Source organism: Elephas maximus, chromosome 2 (genome assembly GCF_024166365.1).
Source record: "Elephas maximus indicus isolate mEleMax1 chromosome 2, mEleMax1 primary haplotype, whole genome shotgun sequence".
Lineage (NCBI taxonomy): Eukaryota > Metazoa > Chordata > Mammalia > Proboscidea > Elephantidae > Elephas > Elephas maximus.
In genome coordinates, this window is record NC_064820.1 from 192478141 (window position 1) to 192495773 (window position 17633).

At 50.2% G+C, this 17633-nt stretch overlaps 1 protein-coding gene across 1 annotated transcript; it reads right to left on the reverse strand.

The window, feature by feature from the left end:
- Positions 1-588: 588 nt before the first annotated feature.
- STC2 (stanniocalcin 2) lies at positions 589-16701 on the reverse strand. The gene is made up of 4 exons (XM_049874334.1): positions 15057-16701; positions 12802-12944; positions 9868-10079; positions 589-2221 (listed from the first exon to the last, which is right to left on the reverse strand). Exons 1-4 carry the CDS (start codon positions 15205-15207, stop codon positions 1819-1821), a joined length of 909 nt encoding a protein of 302 aa, XP_049730291.1. The 5' UTR covers positions 15208-16701; the 3' UTR covers positions 589-1818.
- Positions 16702-17633: the final 932 nt, after the last annotated feature.

Below are 17633 nucleotides of genomic sequence, written 5' to 3' on the forward strand. Positions count from 1 at the left end.
CTCTATGCTGCACAGTTCTACTCTGACACATGTGGGGTTGCCGTGAGTCAGCATTGGCTCGACGGTAATGGATTTATTCCCTAGAATAAATCAGAGTAGATAAATTTAGCTTCTTCCTTGCCTCTGGCCTCAGACTGTTTTGAGGGAGAGCTCATGGGTTGATATACAAAGGAAGATGCATATCTTCTGCCCATTCACTCCAGCAGGGATTGGCAAACTACGGCCCAAGGGCCAAATCTAGCTGGGCACAAGTTAAATAATGTTTTGTTGGAACGCAGCCAAGCTTATTTATTTATGGATTCTTTTAACGGATGCTTTTGCTCTACAAGGGCAGTTAAATAGTTGTGATAGAAAATACTGTAATTACTCTCAGGCCCTTTCCAGAAGAAATTCGCCAACCCCTGTTCTAGAAGGACCTGGTCCAGAACACGCTCTCCATCCTTGCTGGGCTCCTGTCTGAGCACTGGCTACAAGAAAGAATAAGCTTTAATTTGCTAGCCTATTAAGAGGCCTGCCCATGAGATGTTTTAAATAACAGCAAGAAACCCACTGCTGACACTTTCTATTATAACCCTCTCCCTCCCTCCCTCTTATTTTTAGTTCTCTCTCTCCTCTCTGCTTTTCCTTTGTCCACGTTCACTTTTCTCCTCATTGCTAAGTTTCCAATTAGGGTCTGGAAAATCTTGTTCCTTGGAGGTTTTCGACAGTCTCGTCCATTTATGTGAAAGGTCTGCGTTCCTTGCTGGAAATGAATAAGCAGCCTTCATTCATTCTCTTCTCCCTTTTCCCATTTGGCTTCTCTGAACTGACGGTAGAGCACTTTATCAACCTTGGCTGAGGGTCAAGGTGAGCTGACAAAATTCTCAGCGAAATCTGTCCAATGTCCTCCGGTGCGTGTTTCCTCCCTGCGTAAAGGCTGGCCCCGAGTGGGTATGAGCCCACGTCAGGCGGTTAGATGCAGATACATTGCTCTGTTTGATTCCTTTTTAAATAGCACTTAAGAAAATAAATCAGCTCCAAAGGATGGCCTAGGCTTTTCTCCCCCTTTGAGCTGGTTTTAATGACCCAGTTGCTTTGTTTGAAAGCCATTTATTTAGACGACAGATATGTAGATGTAACTGGATAAATAAAAAAGTGAAATCAAGGTTGGAAGCAGTGGTTAAGATACAAACACACGGGGGCCACTCCCTCAGACAGGGTCCCCGCAGACAGAACGATGGCTCAGAAATGACACTTAGAACCCTCCCCTGCTCCCAAGCAGCTCTAAACCTCAAGGTCCCATGCAAAAAACTGAATTTCGGTTTGGCACCAAGCACCCGCGTGGCCCCTGCCTCCTCTCTGCCTGTCCCCTCAGGGATATCTTTACATTCACTCCTGACCTGCGGAATCCAGCCGCCCTCCTCCTGGAAGATGGCACTAGAAGCCATGGGGCGGAAACCCAGCACCAGGTATGTGGTCCTGCCCAGGTGGGCGCCCTTAACCCTGCCCCTCCCCAGCTCACCTCCCCCACAACAGAGTAATCAGCAGACAGCCTCCCACTGGTTCCAGGGGCTTGAAAGAAGACAAAGTTACAACAAGGACGACGCACTCACTTGACTATGTGTAAGTGCAGAATTCACCAGGTACAACCGAGACCTCGCTGCCTAAGGAGCTCCATCTCACCTGTTCATTCCGCTAACATACACCTTCATGAAGTCCACAATTCCCACAAAATCCTGCGTGTGACATCCCCCCTCTTTAATGGTAAATGTTTTGGAATGTCCATAGATAAGAAAATGGACGGCGTGGAGGCAAGATTTCATGGCCAGGCCTCTCATTTCACCTCCGGATATCAGAATATTCAGATTGTTCATCCTCCCACTCGTTGCTTCCAGAAGATCCCTGGGCCCCGTGGCTCCCAGCTCTGCCCCGGGCGTGGGCATTTGGGTAGCTCCTGCTGCCTCGCTCACCCTTGGCCCCTCTGCCAGTCTCCCTACTGCTGGGCTCTGCGAGGTGGTGGCCCACTTCTCCATGGTGGGACCTGGCAAGCTTGACTCTGTCCACCTGGAGCTGGCGCTCAGGGGATGCCGTGGGGGGCCTCTGGATGGCCGAGGTGCAGAAGCTCAAGATGGAGCACAGGCTCCCCCAGTTCTGTTCACACTGAGCCTGCACACTGTGGGTGATAGCCTCCTTCACCTCCTCTCCACAGGTCAGCAGCAGGTTCACCAGGTCCACGTAGGGCCTAGAGACGGAGAGCAAAGAGAGAGATACTGAGAATGGAGCAAGTCCCCACTGGGTCATCAAGGGCAGTAACAACTTTAATAAAGAGAGACAGGACCACTTGTTGGCTTGGTTTTTGTGAAAGACCTTTCTGGGATTCAAGACTCTACCCATATTCTAGGGAGCCCTCATGACACAGTGGTTAAGCGCTTGGCTGCTAACCAAAAGGCCAGGGGTCTTAATCCATCAGCTGCTCTGTGGGAGAAAGATGTGGCAATCTGCTTCTGTAAAGATTTATAGCCTTAGAAACCCTATGGGGTAGTTCTACCCCATCCTAGAGGGAGGCTATCGGTCAGAACTGACTCAACAACAGTGGGTTTTTACCCATATTCTAGGGAGTACTGGTCTCCCCCAGCATTTACTGAGTGGTGATCATGCCCCAGGCTCCAAGCCAGGCATTGGAGGTTGTTAGAGTGGCACAGGGAGGCTCCTACCAGAGGCATCACTAGGAGGGTGCAGGGGATATGGACTGTACCAAGTGACGCTGTCAGAGGAGGTGACACCAAAATGACTGTCTATAAAATTTTTGTGCAGTGTTTCAGCAGAAATTTATTATTTTTTATAAAAACATCCCGGCAGTCAGTTATAGGAGCCCTGGTGGCATAGTGGTTAAGAGCTTGGCTGCTAATCAAAAGGCTGGCAGTTCGAATCTACCAGCTGCTCCTTGGAAACTCTATGGGGAAGGTGTACTCTGTCCTACAGGGCTGCTATGAGTCAGAATCGACTCTGGCAACAGGTTTGGTTTTTTGGGTTTTGAGTTAGTTGTAACAACAAAAACATTTTTCATAAGCCCAGCTTACATGTATCAATACGCCTACAATGCTAAAACTCTATGCTCATTTACTTTTTGAACCTTCCGATGCCCTGTGGAAGGAGGTCTGGTGGCACAAGAGTTAAGCACTCGGCTGCTAACCACATGTTGGCAGTTTGAACCCACCCAGTGGCTCCATGGGAGAAAGACCAAGTGATCTGCTCCCATAAAGATTACAGCCTAAAGAGCCCTGTCCTACTCTCACATGGTGTCACCATGAGTCGAAATGCCCTCGATGGCGCCTAACAACAATGCCCTTTCGTCAGAGCTGTCATTATTACCCAATTACAACGACGTTTTGAATCAAGTGGTATTGTCTGGACATGCTGTTGTTTCATTTCTGCCGGTGGTTTTATAGTCGCTGAGTTTGTCAAATTTTCTGGTGTTTTAGCTACAATATTGTGGTAATTAGCATTTGTGAACCTTTATCAATAGTTTTTTTGAGAATGAAGTAGTAATTAAAGGAAAAGGAGTGATACACAAGAATTACAATTTACGAGTAACATTAGTACAAAAAAACATTACTAAGGATTCTGTATGGTCTGGTACAGGAGGTGGTCCATGGAGGGAGGTGACACCATGAGCTACCGCACTAGGTGAGACCAACCCTAATGACGCCACTGGCTCCCACTCTCTGGATAACTGTAGAGATAGAGCCCACCACATGAATACTTAACAGACGCATATGGTAAAGGGCTAGGGCCCCAACGCTACAACAAAGGGCCTTGGGGAATGTGGAGAACCAGAGGGTGAGAACTTGGGCTAGGGCAAAGATGTGGTGAAACTCATGTGAACTTGCGCACTACGGATTGGGAGGCAGACACAGTTAAGCCTGTGGGTACCTTGCTTACTGGTTTATCCTCCCCTGCATGGAATACTACTTAGGCAAATGGTGGAGGGCCTTCCATACCAAACGGTGGAGTCCTTTTGATAGGCAAAGAGGGGCCATAGAAGATCTGGGGCTCAGGAAGGGGCTCTGGAATGGCCTCTGTAAACCCCACATTATTCTCTTACATGTGGCTTCAGTGAGGCCAGCTTTCTTTGCGTGATGCGCCACGCCCCCAAGCAAAAGAAACCATCCCTCATATCCGGGTTTGCCACCAGTCCAGACTAATGGGAAAGTCATAGCTCATGGAAATTTCTAGATGCACTGCCCTCTCATCTTTCCCTCTGCATCTGGAGGCACCTAGAAGCTGTGGAGAAGGGCGGGGAGCACCTTCTTGGGATGCCATTTCCCAGGAATCCTTTCCCTTTCTTAGTTAGGGAGGCTGAGGAGTAGGAGTGGCTGGCTAAACTTTATTTATCTGGGCTTCCCCCAAACTGGAGGTGAGGGCTGGCAGTGACAGCTGGCAGTGAGGGCCCTATGTGCTTGGAATGAGAGCCGGGTCTCTGTGAAACATGAAATACACTCTGGAGGGTCTGGAGGGGTGAGCGGGCTGCCCAGGTCCTTCTGGCTGCCACGGGTGTGCTTAAGGAGAATCACTGGAGGAGCGACCACATCTTGCAAACCATCCTTGTCCTCCTGGGGTGGGGACGTGGGGAGGGCAGGAGCAGCTGCCTGCCTTTTATATTTTTTGGCCCATTTAGTACGGAATGTTTCCGGCAACGGGCTCCAGTGGCCCACTCACTGTGTCTTTCTTACCGCTCACTGGACTTTTAAGATCCCCAGAGAGGGTATGGAATGTTTCAAGTGACTCACCAGATTCTTAAGTAGTCCTTGCCTAACAGAGCTTCTGGATACACTGACTATGGGTATTGCAGCTCTGGGCCATCACCTGGGGCAAGGCAACCACTCTGGGGTGTGGGAATACTTAGAAGGAGCCAACTTTTTTCCTCCATAAGCCTGGACCACATGGATGGCTACATTCTAGCCATTTCATCTTTTCTCTGCTGGCCATGCAGAAAGCGTAGGTTAGGTTTTAAGGCTGGAAAGAAGTTGACTGCCCTTTTCCATTATTAGTTCTCAAGTGGTAGTTGGGTGAACTGTCCTCATTTCATGGATGTAAAAACCAAGACAAGAGGAAAAAATGTGGCTTTTGGAAGTGTCTGGGGCTGGGAAGGCCCAGGGCTGGGCCGAGAGCAGAGAGTAGGAATGTTGGCTGATAGAGATCAAGCTGCCTTTTAAGGTCCACTTAATGGCTCTGGAATCTGAGATTCTGGGTATGTCTCGTGGGCAAGTTGCTTAAATTCTCAGAAGGCAGAGAGCTTCCTTATCCATAACGGCGACAACAAAAGCGACAACACTTGTCTCCTTGGGGCGCCATGAGCAGAGTAACGGGAGGGAAACACACAAGGCATGCTACTTTCCTTCCAGTTTTTGAAAACTTGCAACGGGCCTCAAGGAGCGCAAGCATCTGCTGAAGCAGAGTCCCTGGGGGATGCAAAAGGTTAACGTGCTCAGCTGCTTGCTCAAAGATTGGAGGTTCCAGTTCACCCAGAGGTGCGTTGGAAGAAAGACGTGGCTGTTTCCTTCCAAAACATCAGCCACTGAAAACCCTATGGAGCACAGTTCTCTAGTCTGACACATACGGGGTTGCCATGGGTTCAAGTTGACTCCGTGGCCACTGAAGTAGCAACAGGATTTTAGCACCTAATTGTTTGTAGCTTCCACTTCTGGGGCTGGATGAGAAAATTGCAGGGACTGAGTCTGTGATGCTCTGCTTTCAAGGTTCTTTCCCCAGAGTGAGGGGAGGGCTCTCCTGGGAACATATGGACTGCCTCTTGGCCTCCTGTGCTAGGGCTTTCATCCACCCAGTGAGCTCTCCGAACCCCAAGGCCGATCTGGGAAGGCTGGCGAGCCCACACTCTCCTCTGCCCTTGGCCCTCTCTCCTGAGGAGAAAGCTGTGTACTGTCGGGAGGGTGTGTGTGCCGAACCTAACTAATCTAAGCCGTGCTTTGGGCTGGCCTGGTGCCTTCTCAGGCTGCAAGCTCAGCCCGTGTCTAATGACAAAGCCCAGCTCTCTCAACTGGGTGTCAGCAGGCTAAAGAATTTTAAAAATACTTGGAGGGGGATGTGCCTGGAGACTCAGATGATCCGATGGCTGCCAGCACACAGTGACAATGTGTGCGGTGGCCAAGCAGGGCTAGCTGCAGCTGGGGGAGCAGGTGATACGGAGAAAGCAGGGTGGGAAGGGGTGTGGGGAGCAAAGGGGAACAGAGAGTTTGAAAAAAACCACTTTAACTGACTGTGTTTTGGGGTGGGTGGGGACTGGGATGAGGGATGGGGATGGTGTGGATTTGGGGGTGACTGTGCTGTCCTCGGAGCCCTGGGGGTACAGTGGTTACAAGCTCAGGTGCTAGCCAAAAGGTTGTCAGTTCAAATCCACCAGGTGCTCCTTGGAAACCCTGTGGGGGAGTTCTATTCAGTCCTATAGAGTTGCTGAGTCGGAATCCACTGGACGGCAATGGGTATTTTTTTTTTTTTTTTGGTGTGATGTCCTCCTCTCTAAAGTGAGAAACAAATTTGGTTCTCATTTTTTTGTCTGTGACCAATGTCACACATTCCTAAGTGGTCTTCTTGGTATCTGGGCATTGTTAGGATTCTTCGTGTCACAATCAGTCAAGACGGTTCAAAAACCAAAAAGTTCAGGCAATTCAGTTTGAAGGTCAGGTTGATGCACTATACAGTCATAGCTTCAGAAGGGAAGGTAAGGGGTGTTTGTGGGGAGCTGGAGTTAGACAAGAGTCGCTGGGTGGAGGAAATGGTTAATGCGTTAGCCTGCTGACTGGAAGGATGGTGGTTTGAGTCTACCCAGAGGCACCTAGGATGAAAGGCCTGGTGATCTACTTCTGAAATATCTGCCAATGAAAACCTTACAGAGTACAGTTCTACTCTGACACGCATAGGGTTGTCATGAGTCAGACTTGAATCCATGGCAACTGGTTTATTGGTTGGAGTAAGGGGAGATCTACTGCCTGGAAGTGCTGGCTTAGTAGAAAGCCAGAGAATTTGCATGAGGTCACAAGGCGTGTTCTTAAAGGAGGCCCAGGTTTCTTGTCAGAGTGGGCCACCTTCATTCTCAGAGCAGGCTGGGGAGGGGGCATCTAGGTGCATTCTGAATGATGAGAAGAGCCCTTTGGAAGTAAGGGTCCCATGACCCCACAGGCCACATTTTCGTGAGGACACTAGAAAGCCACAGTGGTCTACTCCCTTCTTACGTTCTAGAGGAACCAAAAAACCGTAAAACCTTCTGTTTTTCCAAAGAAGATTTATCTCCAAAGAGACAGAGTTTTCTCGTGCTCCAGGAATGTATTACAGGCTTATAAACTAGTGCCTCATCCTCCACTCTTGAAGCCTTCAAAATATCTTTAATGAATGACAGCAGGTCAGGGAGTCCGAACTTCATGAAGTTTCTCAGCCCTGGGGCTTTTGCCTCTAGTCTTACTGATAGGCTTTGTAAAACAATCCTTCATTTCTAGGGGGCACCTTGAAGGAAAGGAATTTCACAGTGCTCTCCCTGTACAGGGGTCCCTGAGTGGTATAAATGATTCAGTTGGCTCGACTGCCAACTGAAAGGTTGGAGGATCGAGTCCACCCAGAGGCACTTTGGAAGAAAGGCCTGGTGATTTACTTCTGCAAAATCAGTCATTGAAAACCCAAGGAGCATAGTTGTGCTCCGACACACGTGGGGGTGCCATGAATCAGAGTCGACTCAATGGCAACTAGTACTGGTGCTCCTTGTGTAACGGAGATATGTTTGAGTTAAAAAAAAAAGCACCACGCTTGGGGACCAGTGGTCCTTCAGCAGGCCTGGTCAAGAGGACAGCCCAGGGCAGGGAGGTTTGAGGTGTCTTCCTTGACAACTGGCTTCAGTTATATATGGCACCAATTCCCGAGTTGAAAAAAGTAGGACTCAAATCTCAGAGCAAGGTTTTCAACTTCTTAGCATCAGTTTCCTCATCTGTTAAATGCGGCTAGTGATTTCTACCTTGTAACATTTTTGGGAAGGATTATGAGCTAATTCACATAAAGCCTGTGTCCAAGGGCCTACTAAAAAAATGGTAGCTATTGTTGCTCCTGATGCTGTTTGCTGCTATCATTCCTTCATAGGTGGTTGGAAGAAGTAATATTTTATAAGGCATTAGTGGACCTCAAGGAAAAGGTAGCATTATTATGCTTTTGGCAAGAGCTGCCCACAAAGTTTCCCAGTGCATCTTATAGTTCTAGCACTGCACCAGGGGTGTGGCAAGATACCCAGAATAGTGTAACCAGGTGGAAAGTGACAGGAGATGGCTGTTGTCTTCCATGATCTGAGTGGTGGTGGTGGGGTGGAATGTCACCTATTTAGTGATATGGCTGGGAGGTCATGGCACAAAATGAAGAGCAGGAATTAATAAATTTGTACTGATGTGGCTCAATGCATCACCATGGAAAGGCAAGTGGTGCCATCAAACTGGCAATGATTTGCAAGGGACTGCTTAGTAAATTTTCTTTCTGCCTGCGTCTCCAAGGATGGAGTCATCACAATCTTTAAGGGCTATTGGCCATGCTGTGTTAGGAGTAACTGGGTACCAACATGCTTTACCAATATTTAGAATTGGCACAACGAGTTAGGTGCTTAACTACTAACCGAAAGGTTGGTGGTTCAAAACCCACCTAGACATGCCTAGGAATAAAGGCCTGGAGAACTACTTCCAATAGGTCTCAGCGTTGAAAACTCTACAGAGTGCAGTTCTACTGCACACATAGGGTCGCCATGAGTTGCAGTCGACTCCTTGGCAACTGGTTTGGTTTATATATTTTTTTATAGATGGAACATTTTTTAAAAGAATTTTAGGGAATGAGGTGTCCAATATCATTGAATGGCAAGTTTCCAAATAAGTAAGATCATACTTCCTCACTTTGGCATAAAGGTATTTAAATGATTAGTTAAGGTTTTAACATTGGTTTTGCATTTTCTCTGGGAAGGCATCTGTGTCCTAGAGAAGGTGAGTTGAACCTTCTAAAGAAAGAAGGAAGTCCCCGAGTGGTGCAAATGGTTCACATGCGCAGCTGCAAATCGAAAGGTTGGAGGACTGAATCCACTCAGAGGCACTTTAGAAGAAAGGCCTAGCTATCTGCCTCCAAAAAATCAGTCACTGAAAACCCTGCGGGGCACGGTTCTACTCTGACATACATAGGGTCGCCAGGAGTTATAGTCGACTCAGTGGCAACTGCTTTTTTAAGGAAAGAACAGCTTGTGGAGGCAGTAAAAAACTATGGCTCTTAGCTTTCGTTATTTAAAAGTGTAGGTTATGGAGCCAAACTGCCTCTGGCTTTGCCTCTCACTAGCTGTGTGACCTTCACCTAGATAAGTCTCAGTTTACTCATCTGTAAAATGGAGATGTTAATGGTACCTATCTTACAGGACTGTTTTGAGAATCAAGTGAAAATTCCAGATAAAGCCCTTGGCACAGTGCCTGGCACTTAGTAAATTCTCAGTGCATGCTATCAGCGATGGGCTGGCTCCAAGGACATCTATAGGGCTACTTGGGGTACTCTGAAAACCGTTGTGTTCTTGACTGAGAGGAAGAGGAAGAGTCTTTCAGAATGCAACACATTTCACGCTTACTAAAAAATTTCCCGTTTGAAGCTGATGGTGGAGACCTTTTTCACTTTTCCTGAAAGCTGACAGGAATGGGGTCGCACAGAGTCAGGGCAGCTTTCTGAGGTAAACTGCAACCTTCCCCGTTTTACAGGAGAGTTCAAGCCCCTCAAACTGAATCAAACGCTCCTCGGGCCCCCAGCGCACTGTCCCCTTCCTCTAACCTTGACCAGGCCCTGCTTCCCCCGCCTTCCCGGCAGGACAGTACTCACTCCTGTTGCAGTAAGTCCTTGAAGTGGATCATCTCAACCATCACCTGGGTGTTCTCCTGGGCAGCAGAGCACAGGTCGTGCTTGAGGTAGCATTCTCGCTGCAACTGGAACACCATTTCCTTGATGGCGGGGCACTTTCGGCTTATGCAGCCAAACCTGTGCCGCAGAGCATGGGCCTTACACTTCAAGGCATCTTTGATGAACGACTTGCCCTGAGAAGAGAGACGGTGAAGAAGGGAGAGAGAAGCAGAAGAGAGGAGCCCTTGTTATATGCGTGGATATTTACCCTTCTTGGGTTTACACGAGATTTTTTTTGACAGCTGAACCCTGAGGCCCCATCTCTCAGACTGTTGTTCTTCCAGGTAACAGCTATGTCCAGAGCGACATACCTCCGGCATTTGGCCAAAAAGCTTGTCATTCCTGTAGACTAATAACTCTGCCTCCTCCTCCCCAGCTGTGCCCTCTGGTCCCCGGGTCCCGGGGCTCCCCTGGCTGTCTGTTCACAAGGCAGCCCAGTTGGCACTGTTGGGTGGCAGCTTTTACGGAACAGCAAGGAGCATCTGGCCAAACCCACAACTTCTTGGTTCCCAGCAATGGTTTTTCCCAAGTAGAAGGTGCTGGTTTGTCCAAATCTCACACATTGGCTTTTTCCTTTCATTCCATAGCGATTTCAAGATGGGGTGCTCAGCAGTGCTTCTCCTTCCTGCCTCAGTGCCTCCCACCTCCCCAAACCCACACTCCCATTTCCGCCTGCCTTTTAAATAGGAACATTCTTTTCCTTTTTAAAAACGATTCGACTCCTTTAAACGGTTAAGATTATTGTCTCTAAAAGGCTCCCCTGGCACACCGCCTGGCAGCATCTGGAGCCTGGGCTGCCCGGCCGGCGGCCCCTCCCCCGCTCTCTGCCTCTGAGTGGCAAAGGCGGCCAGGCATACATCTGGCCTACAGTGCTCTTTCCTGGCAACCCCATGAGATTGTTCTTATCCTAGAAAGGAGACAGCTGTTGGGGGTGTGGAGGCGAGTCGGGCCGTTAGCTTCCTTATCAACCTCGCCTGGCAGAGAGCATTGTGGGATACCGACCCGGGAGTCCTCTCACCCTCCATTACTATAGAAACGAACTGTTGTTGGAGGGGTCGTCTCTCCGTTTTTTAGACAGGCTAGAAGTAACTGAGCTGAGAAAGTAAACGGGTTTAGATTGAAAGTGGGAACCTACTCAGCACATTTATTTTGGTTTTCCTGTTAGAAGGAATCAAGATAGCGTCTCATCACAGAAAAACCACGGGGCCCACCCAGCTCCCCATGGCTCCCTTCCCTCTAACTTCCCAGAGGCTATGAAATAGGATGGAGGGCAGAGTATGTCCGTTTATTAAGTAGTTATGTGCTGAGAGTCAACTTGAAAGGGATAACTCTAACTTGAGAACCTATTCCTGCTGGTTGAGAAAAAATTAAAAAAAAGGGAGATGCGTGCATGTCAGGCTGAGGCTATCTGCTTTCGGTATTCTTCCCTGACATCCTGTGGGATTGCCCTCAAACAACACCTTTTGCCTCCGGATTTCCTGTTACGCTTCCTAATTCCAGTTAATATAGAAGTGATGCTTTATTAGGGTAACAGAGCTGGAAGGAGCCTCGAGGAGTTCAAATGTCCTACCTCTTTCCTTCCCAGGTTTCAGTCTCCCCTCCCGCCACCCCACATCCTCTGCTGTTTAGGCTGCCAGCCCTGTTGCATCCCCTTCTGGTTCTCAGGTATTGCTTTTTCAGGCTCTCTACAGGATGTCAGGAGTTGCTGGCTGGTGGCTTTCATAAATCATACCTAAACTGTTGGCCTCATCCACACATTGTCATCGCTCTCCAATGACATGGGAGACGAAGTTAATGAGCTGTAGTAACAGGGTGCGTCAACAGTGGAGTTCCTGGGTGGTGCGAACAGTTAATGTGCTAGGCTGCTAACCAAAAGGTTGGAGGTTAGAGTCCACCCAGAGGTGTCTCAGAAGACAGGCCTGGCAGTATTTCCAAAAAATCAGTTATTGAAAACCTTATGGAACAGTTTTACTCCGACATGCATGGGATCACCATGAGTTGGAGTTGACTCAGTGGCAACTTGTGATGGTTGTGGTGGCTTCAACAGTGTATATAAGGGCCAGGGAGATAATGAAGAAGGTGGGCCTAATGCCACATGCCATTGACAAGTACATTTGGATCATCAGCATGGAGCCATAAGGTTGTTTGTTGTGTTCCTACCATGCCCCGAGCTGCAACTCCGCTTGACCCTTGGGATCCTGGGATAAGTGAAGTGGGTCAGGTCCTGACTATATTTGTCACATAGAGCAAAAGAAAAGTGCAGATTGAGGGACTCATTCAGGGTTTTGAATTTTCAGGTTGGGAGAGGAGGGTCTGCTACTTAGAAGGAATATAAACCTGCTTTTCTGGAGGGCCGAATTCATCCAGGTTGCCCGTCCATACAAGCCCTAGGAGATGATGAATATCTAGAAAATTTGTGTCTCACTTAATTGACCAATAACTTTTGGACTGTATAATTAGAGTCTCTGCCCCCTCCCCCCAATCTGCTATTCCCAAGGCAATGGGACTTGGGAACTGGGTTCTGGGTGGCTATAGAAGGTGTTTATCATTTATCATGACTTTTGTCTTCTCTGCTTAAATTCCCAGATAACTGTTCAACTTGTTCTCCATTCCTCTTTAAGCAGACACAGCTTAAGAGTGTAGAAAGATTTATCCTATATGGCAGCTCCAGGGAGCAGAGCATGAGTGCAATGGGGGGACACTGGCCTTCTGCTATACACCAAGAATGTCTTTTGCAAGTGCTAAAAGATACCACAAAGAACAGCTAAGGAAATCTGTTAATAAGTCTTTCCCAATAAACATTTCAATCATGCTATGTCAACCCAAAACATCCATCAAGCTATTTACGGTTTTTACCTGGGCATCAAATTTTCCAGCGTTGTGCAGGAAAGTCATGCAAATTCCATGTAAGCCCCGGATCTCACAAGAATTGTTCTCAAAACACTCAAACACGCCGCATCCCACATCTCCGGCATTGACCAAACAGTGCTGGATTTCCGCTAAAACGAGAATGACATAGAAATATGTATGTATGTATGTGTGTGTATGTACATATAAGAAAATACATATATACATTATCTGCATTGGGCAACGCAGAGAGGTAGACTGAAATAAAAGTTAGTGATGACTATTTTAGGATTAAAAAAGATGAGGAAGCAAATTTTCTTCATTTCTTCTACTCATGAGAGATATTAGTATTTGTATATATATATAAAAAATTAGCCAAACATCCATCACAAATATCATAATTGGAAGTTGGGGTTCAGTTTTCCATTCTTCATCCTTCTCATTTTATTAAAGTATTTTGGGGCATACTTAGCAAGAGAGCAGAAGACATTTCAGTTTTTTAAACACACAAGACAAAAATTTCAGTTTTTTAAACACACAAGACAAAAATAAGATTTGGAACTCTCAGCTTGCTCTCTCCCTTCTGTCCTTCATCAGTCAGTGAAATACCCTTCTCTACTTGGTTCTGCAGACGCTGCCGCTATTAAATCACAGCCATTTCCTTCCTGACCCCCAAATGAGAGAGTCCAAAAAGCAGTTTCAATTCAGCTTTATGATTCAACACCTAAAAATCAAAACAAAATTCCTATTAAGGCAACGCCTCCAAACCATCCGCATTAAAAATACCACGATAGTGAAGCTGCGGTTTGCGAGCAGCTCAGATGGGGGGCAGCCTTCAGAAACGCCACCAACGCGGACAGCAGCGCCTTTTAATTAGCGATCCAGTGTGAGATGGCACTTATTTCCCCAGAAGCCCAGTGGCCCACGGAGCTTTATGCCCTCCTTCCCAGGATGTGGCCCTAATTCCTCTCTCGGAAAGGGCAAGCCGGTGAAGTTAACTGCCAGGGTGCCATGTACAAAGCCTTCCTTCTCTCCCTTCTCCCCTACCCAATTCCCTGATTTAAACCAACCACAAAATTACATCAGAAAAGTATATTTTGGAAGAAGGGCGGTGTCAGAGTAGATAGTCCCTATTCAAATGAAATCTAGCGAGAGAATGAGGGGCGTGTATGTATTTGTGGAGGGTCACCAACTACAGAGAATCTGATCAGTTCCCTGAGAAAGCGCTGGCGAGGGGGAAGGGCGGAGGGGGTGCTTATTTGTGGGGAGCGCCGGCCCTGGGTGCTGGCACCAGCACGTGGAGGTGGGAGGCTTCCGGATGACCCTACGCTCGGCCCCAGTGCGCCGGACAGGACAGTGCAGGCCAGCGAGTCTCTCACTTGGGGCGTCCCTAATGGGCACTCGTGCATTCCTGCTCGTGCGGGGGAGCGCACGCTGCCGTAGTGTTTGCACGCCGGTCCCCCCCCTCAAAAAAAAAAAAAAAAAAAACGTGAGGAGGGGGGCGCAGAGCCAAAGCGCTGTGGGCAGATTTGCTTTCTCTCTCTGGAGCTGGGAGAAGGTCCAGTCCCGAGTCCTGCACGCCTGGCTCTGTTCCGCAGCTTGCAAGGGACAGGAGAGCTGGCCAAGCAGCGGCGGCGCGCGGTTGGGGTCGTGTGACCATTTCTCGGCTTGCTGACCTGTCCAGGAGCGGGGAGTGGCGGCAGAGCAGAGGAGGTACGCTTTGCGCTTACTCCCCCTTCCGAAAGCAATGTCCCCAGGGGGAAAGTTCGCCATGCAATTTGTCTCGCCGGCCGGCAAAGTTTTCCGATGTCTAGCATCTTTGAAGGAGGGGGAGACGCGGTCCTGCCGAAGCCTACTGGCTAGGAAGAGAAGTTTTCTGGGTGTAGGGCGCGGCCCGGCTCTGTAGACCCTCTGTCCCTCCTACGCGCCGACCAGGATGCAACAGCGCGCTATGCACGGGACACCGGACCGGGGCCCGGAGCTGGCAGCGTAGGTCGCTGCCTCACTTCCCCTCAACCCTGAGGAGGACAGCAACAAGTCCTACCCCAGCCATTTCATCGTCCTGCCAGCACGTGCAGATTCCCGGCTCGCGGAGCCCGGCGCGGACTTAGCCTTGCGCTCCCCTTTTGCAAGTCCCGCGCCACCCCAAGAGTTTGCGCGGCCCTGGGTGGGCGCCCGGCTCCTGGCGAAGCACCCGGGCGCGCTGCGTGGGCGCACGATGTCCTCTCCTAGCAGCTACCGGCCACAGGGGCGCACGCACTTACCTGTGTTCTGCAGGGACAGGCGGCCTTTCTGCTGGGAGCCCCGGTCTTGGAGACCCTCGGGCGGGTTGGTAGCGTCGGTTCCCTGCGCCGGGTCGAAGGTGGCCAACACCAAAGCCAGGGTCACGAGCTGGCCCAGCCGCTCGGCACACATGGTTCTTGGTATAAACCTCTCGCCGGGAGACCTGGATTCTTTGTGCTCCCCTCCTTTTCCTCCTCCTTCTCCGCTTCCCCTCCTCCTCCCACTCTTCTTCCTTGCTCGCCTTTTCCCTCCTCCTCGCGGCCGCGGCTCGGATAGAGGTTACCCAGCGCCCTCCCGTAGCTCTCCGGAGAGCATGTGACCAGGCCGTTAGCAGCGCCGCGAGTGCCTGGCAATGCAGGGATGGTGCCTCAAATATCCCTGGAAGCTCTGGTGTCACTTGAATGAAGGAGTCGAGCAGGTGTTGTCCTGGCGGCTGGACCAATCCGAGACCCCGGCCCGTTTGACAACACGGCTGGGAGGCGGGGCCTGCGCCCAACTACTACAGGAGGAAGCGGAGCACCGCTTGGAGCGCCCCACAAAGTTGTCGACCTGGCGGCGGCCACGCGTTTGCGTGCGTGTGTGTGTGTGAGCGCGGCCGGGGATGCTTGCGCGTGTGCGGGAGCTCCAGGGCAATGGCCGAACGGACTGAAACAAATAAAAGCTATTCCCAGCTACAGCTGCAGCTCAAGAAAGGCGAGAGGCGACGATCTGTGCTGGGACTGCGTCCCCCGGGCCTCTGGCTCACATCACACCCGCACCAGGCTGGGAAAGTTTCCTTTTTCCGCCGTTTGGAATTCAGAGATTCTCAGTCCCAAAGCCTTGGCAGACTGAAGGAGTATCCTGAACACAACGATGATGGGGGGCAAACTGACCACATGTGGGAACTCCTGGCGTCGTGACATTTTGAATTAAAAAAAAAAAAAATCCAACAATAGTAACTGTTGAAGGTAGGAGCAGAAGCACTAGATATAGGACTGGGCTGGAGCAACTGCCCTCTTCCCTTTTTTATTGCACCACTTTGGTGGGCAGAGTCTCCGCGGGGCCGTGCAACACGAGGCGTCAGTTTCTCGCCCCTCCCCCCAATCCAGACGGATTTCGGGCCGGGCTGCGGAGATCCAGGTGACAGTCCGAACTTGCATCATGTCCAGGCAGGTGACAGGGATGCCCGGGAAACCCTGAGTCAGCCGGCTGCGCAGCATCGCGTGCTCCGGAGGCCGTAGCTTGAAAGGCAACTTTACGCGTCTCCAAACACGCTCTTCCATTTTTCCAAAGCGCTACTCACCAGCCCCGTTTCGGGTCCCTCTTACTCTCCAGGCATCGGATGAATATGGTTTTAAAACAACAACAACCCAAAAAACAAACAAATAAAGAGCCCGGAGAATTTCTCCCCACTTTTCCTCCCTCCTTGTTTGAGCCCCATCCCCAAGCCAGGCTGGACAGCTTGCTCCCCGGGCGGCGGAAGCTTGGAGAAAGTTGGGCGCCACTCGGAGCGCTCTTCCCCTGCTGTGTGTGTACGTGTGCACGCTCACGTCTCTCAGGCGCCGGGGCCGGGGATAGGAACTGTTCCCGGCATCGTCAGCCCGACGGCGCAGCTCCGGGGCTAGCAAGCTGATGGAGGGCGGGGATGCGGCCGTGGCGCCAGAGCGCCCCTAGGCACTCCCCCCAGCTTTGCGCGCCGTCACCCCTCCCCCACCGCCCTCACTCTCTTCCTGGAGACAGGTGAGCCGGGGTACCATCCTCTCCCTACATTCTCGTCTTGCTCCCCGCTTTCGCGCTCTGCAGTAATGCGCCTGAAAGATTTCATCACCCACCACCAGCGGCGACGCGGTCCCAGGTCTCCGCTGCGGGGCGCACTGCCTTCCTCGTTGGGGCCGCCATGTGACAAGGCTGGGGGAGGGGGTGCGGAGCCGCGTTGGGCAGGTCATCCTTGGGCCACTTCTCGGCTTCCGAAGCTTCTCTCTCTGGGTCCCCGCGGCACTTGGGCGGGCGTGGGTAAAGCAGAGGCGGGGGGCAGGGTGGCCGCCGCTGGCTGCAGCTTGTCCGGCGCATCCCGCTGCCCTGGGGCAGGAGAAGGGAGAAGAGGGGGTGGGGAGTGCGTTGTCGGAGTGGGCTAGTGCCCCTGAGAGCGGGTGTCGACTGTCCCCGCCTGACTTTCAGAGTCCTAATAAACCGTCACTTTGAAGGTCCGAGTCTGCAGCGGTGGCAAGAAACTGACCACTCATGCCCATGATTCTAATAGCAATTACTTCCTGAAGCCTCAGATCTTTTGTGAAAGAAGGTGGGGGTGCAAGTACATTAAAATGGGTGGTTCGCATTTCCCACCCCACATTTGTTTGCATAGTTAACTTAGCTTCCTTTATTAGTTTATGAAAAACTACCTCCTGCAGATCTTTAAAAAAAAAAAAAAAAAAAAGCATCAGTATCCTGGCTTCTCACTAACTCCTTAAGCCCATGAATTTCCCGGGGCCAGATGGCCATTTGGTTTTACTTCTGCTTTGTACGTATAGCTGGACAGGCTTTCTTCCCATAACCTCTTTTGAAGGTTAGAACATGAGCAA

Bases quoted from the DNA above. Each gene is read 5' to 3' on its own strand.
- STC2 (XM_049874334.1), bottom strand. From the start codon at position 15,207: ATGTGTGCCGAGCGGCTGGGCCAGCTCGTGACCCTGGCTTTGGTGTTG. The intron at 12,945-15,056 runs GTAAGTGCGTGC...TTCTCGTTTTAG, and splicing joins CCTGTCCCTGCAGAACACAG to CGGAAATCCAGCACTGTTTG. The intron at 2,222-9,867 runs GTGAGTACTGTC...CTCCGTCTCTAG, and splicing joins AAGGACTTACTGCAACAGGA to GCCCTACGTGGACCTGGTGA.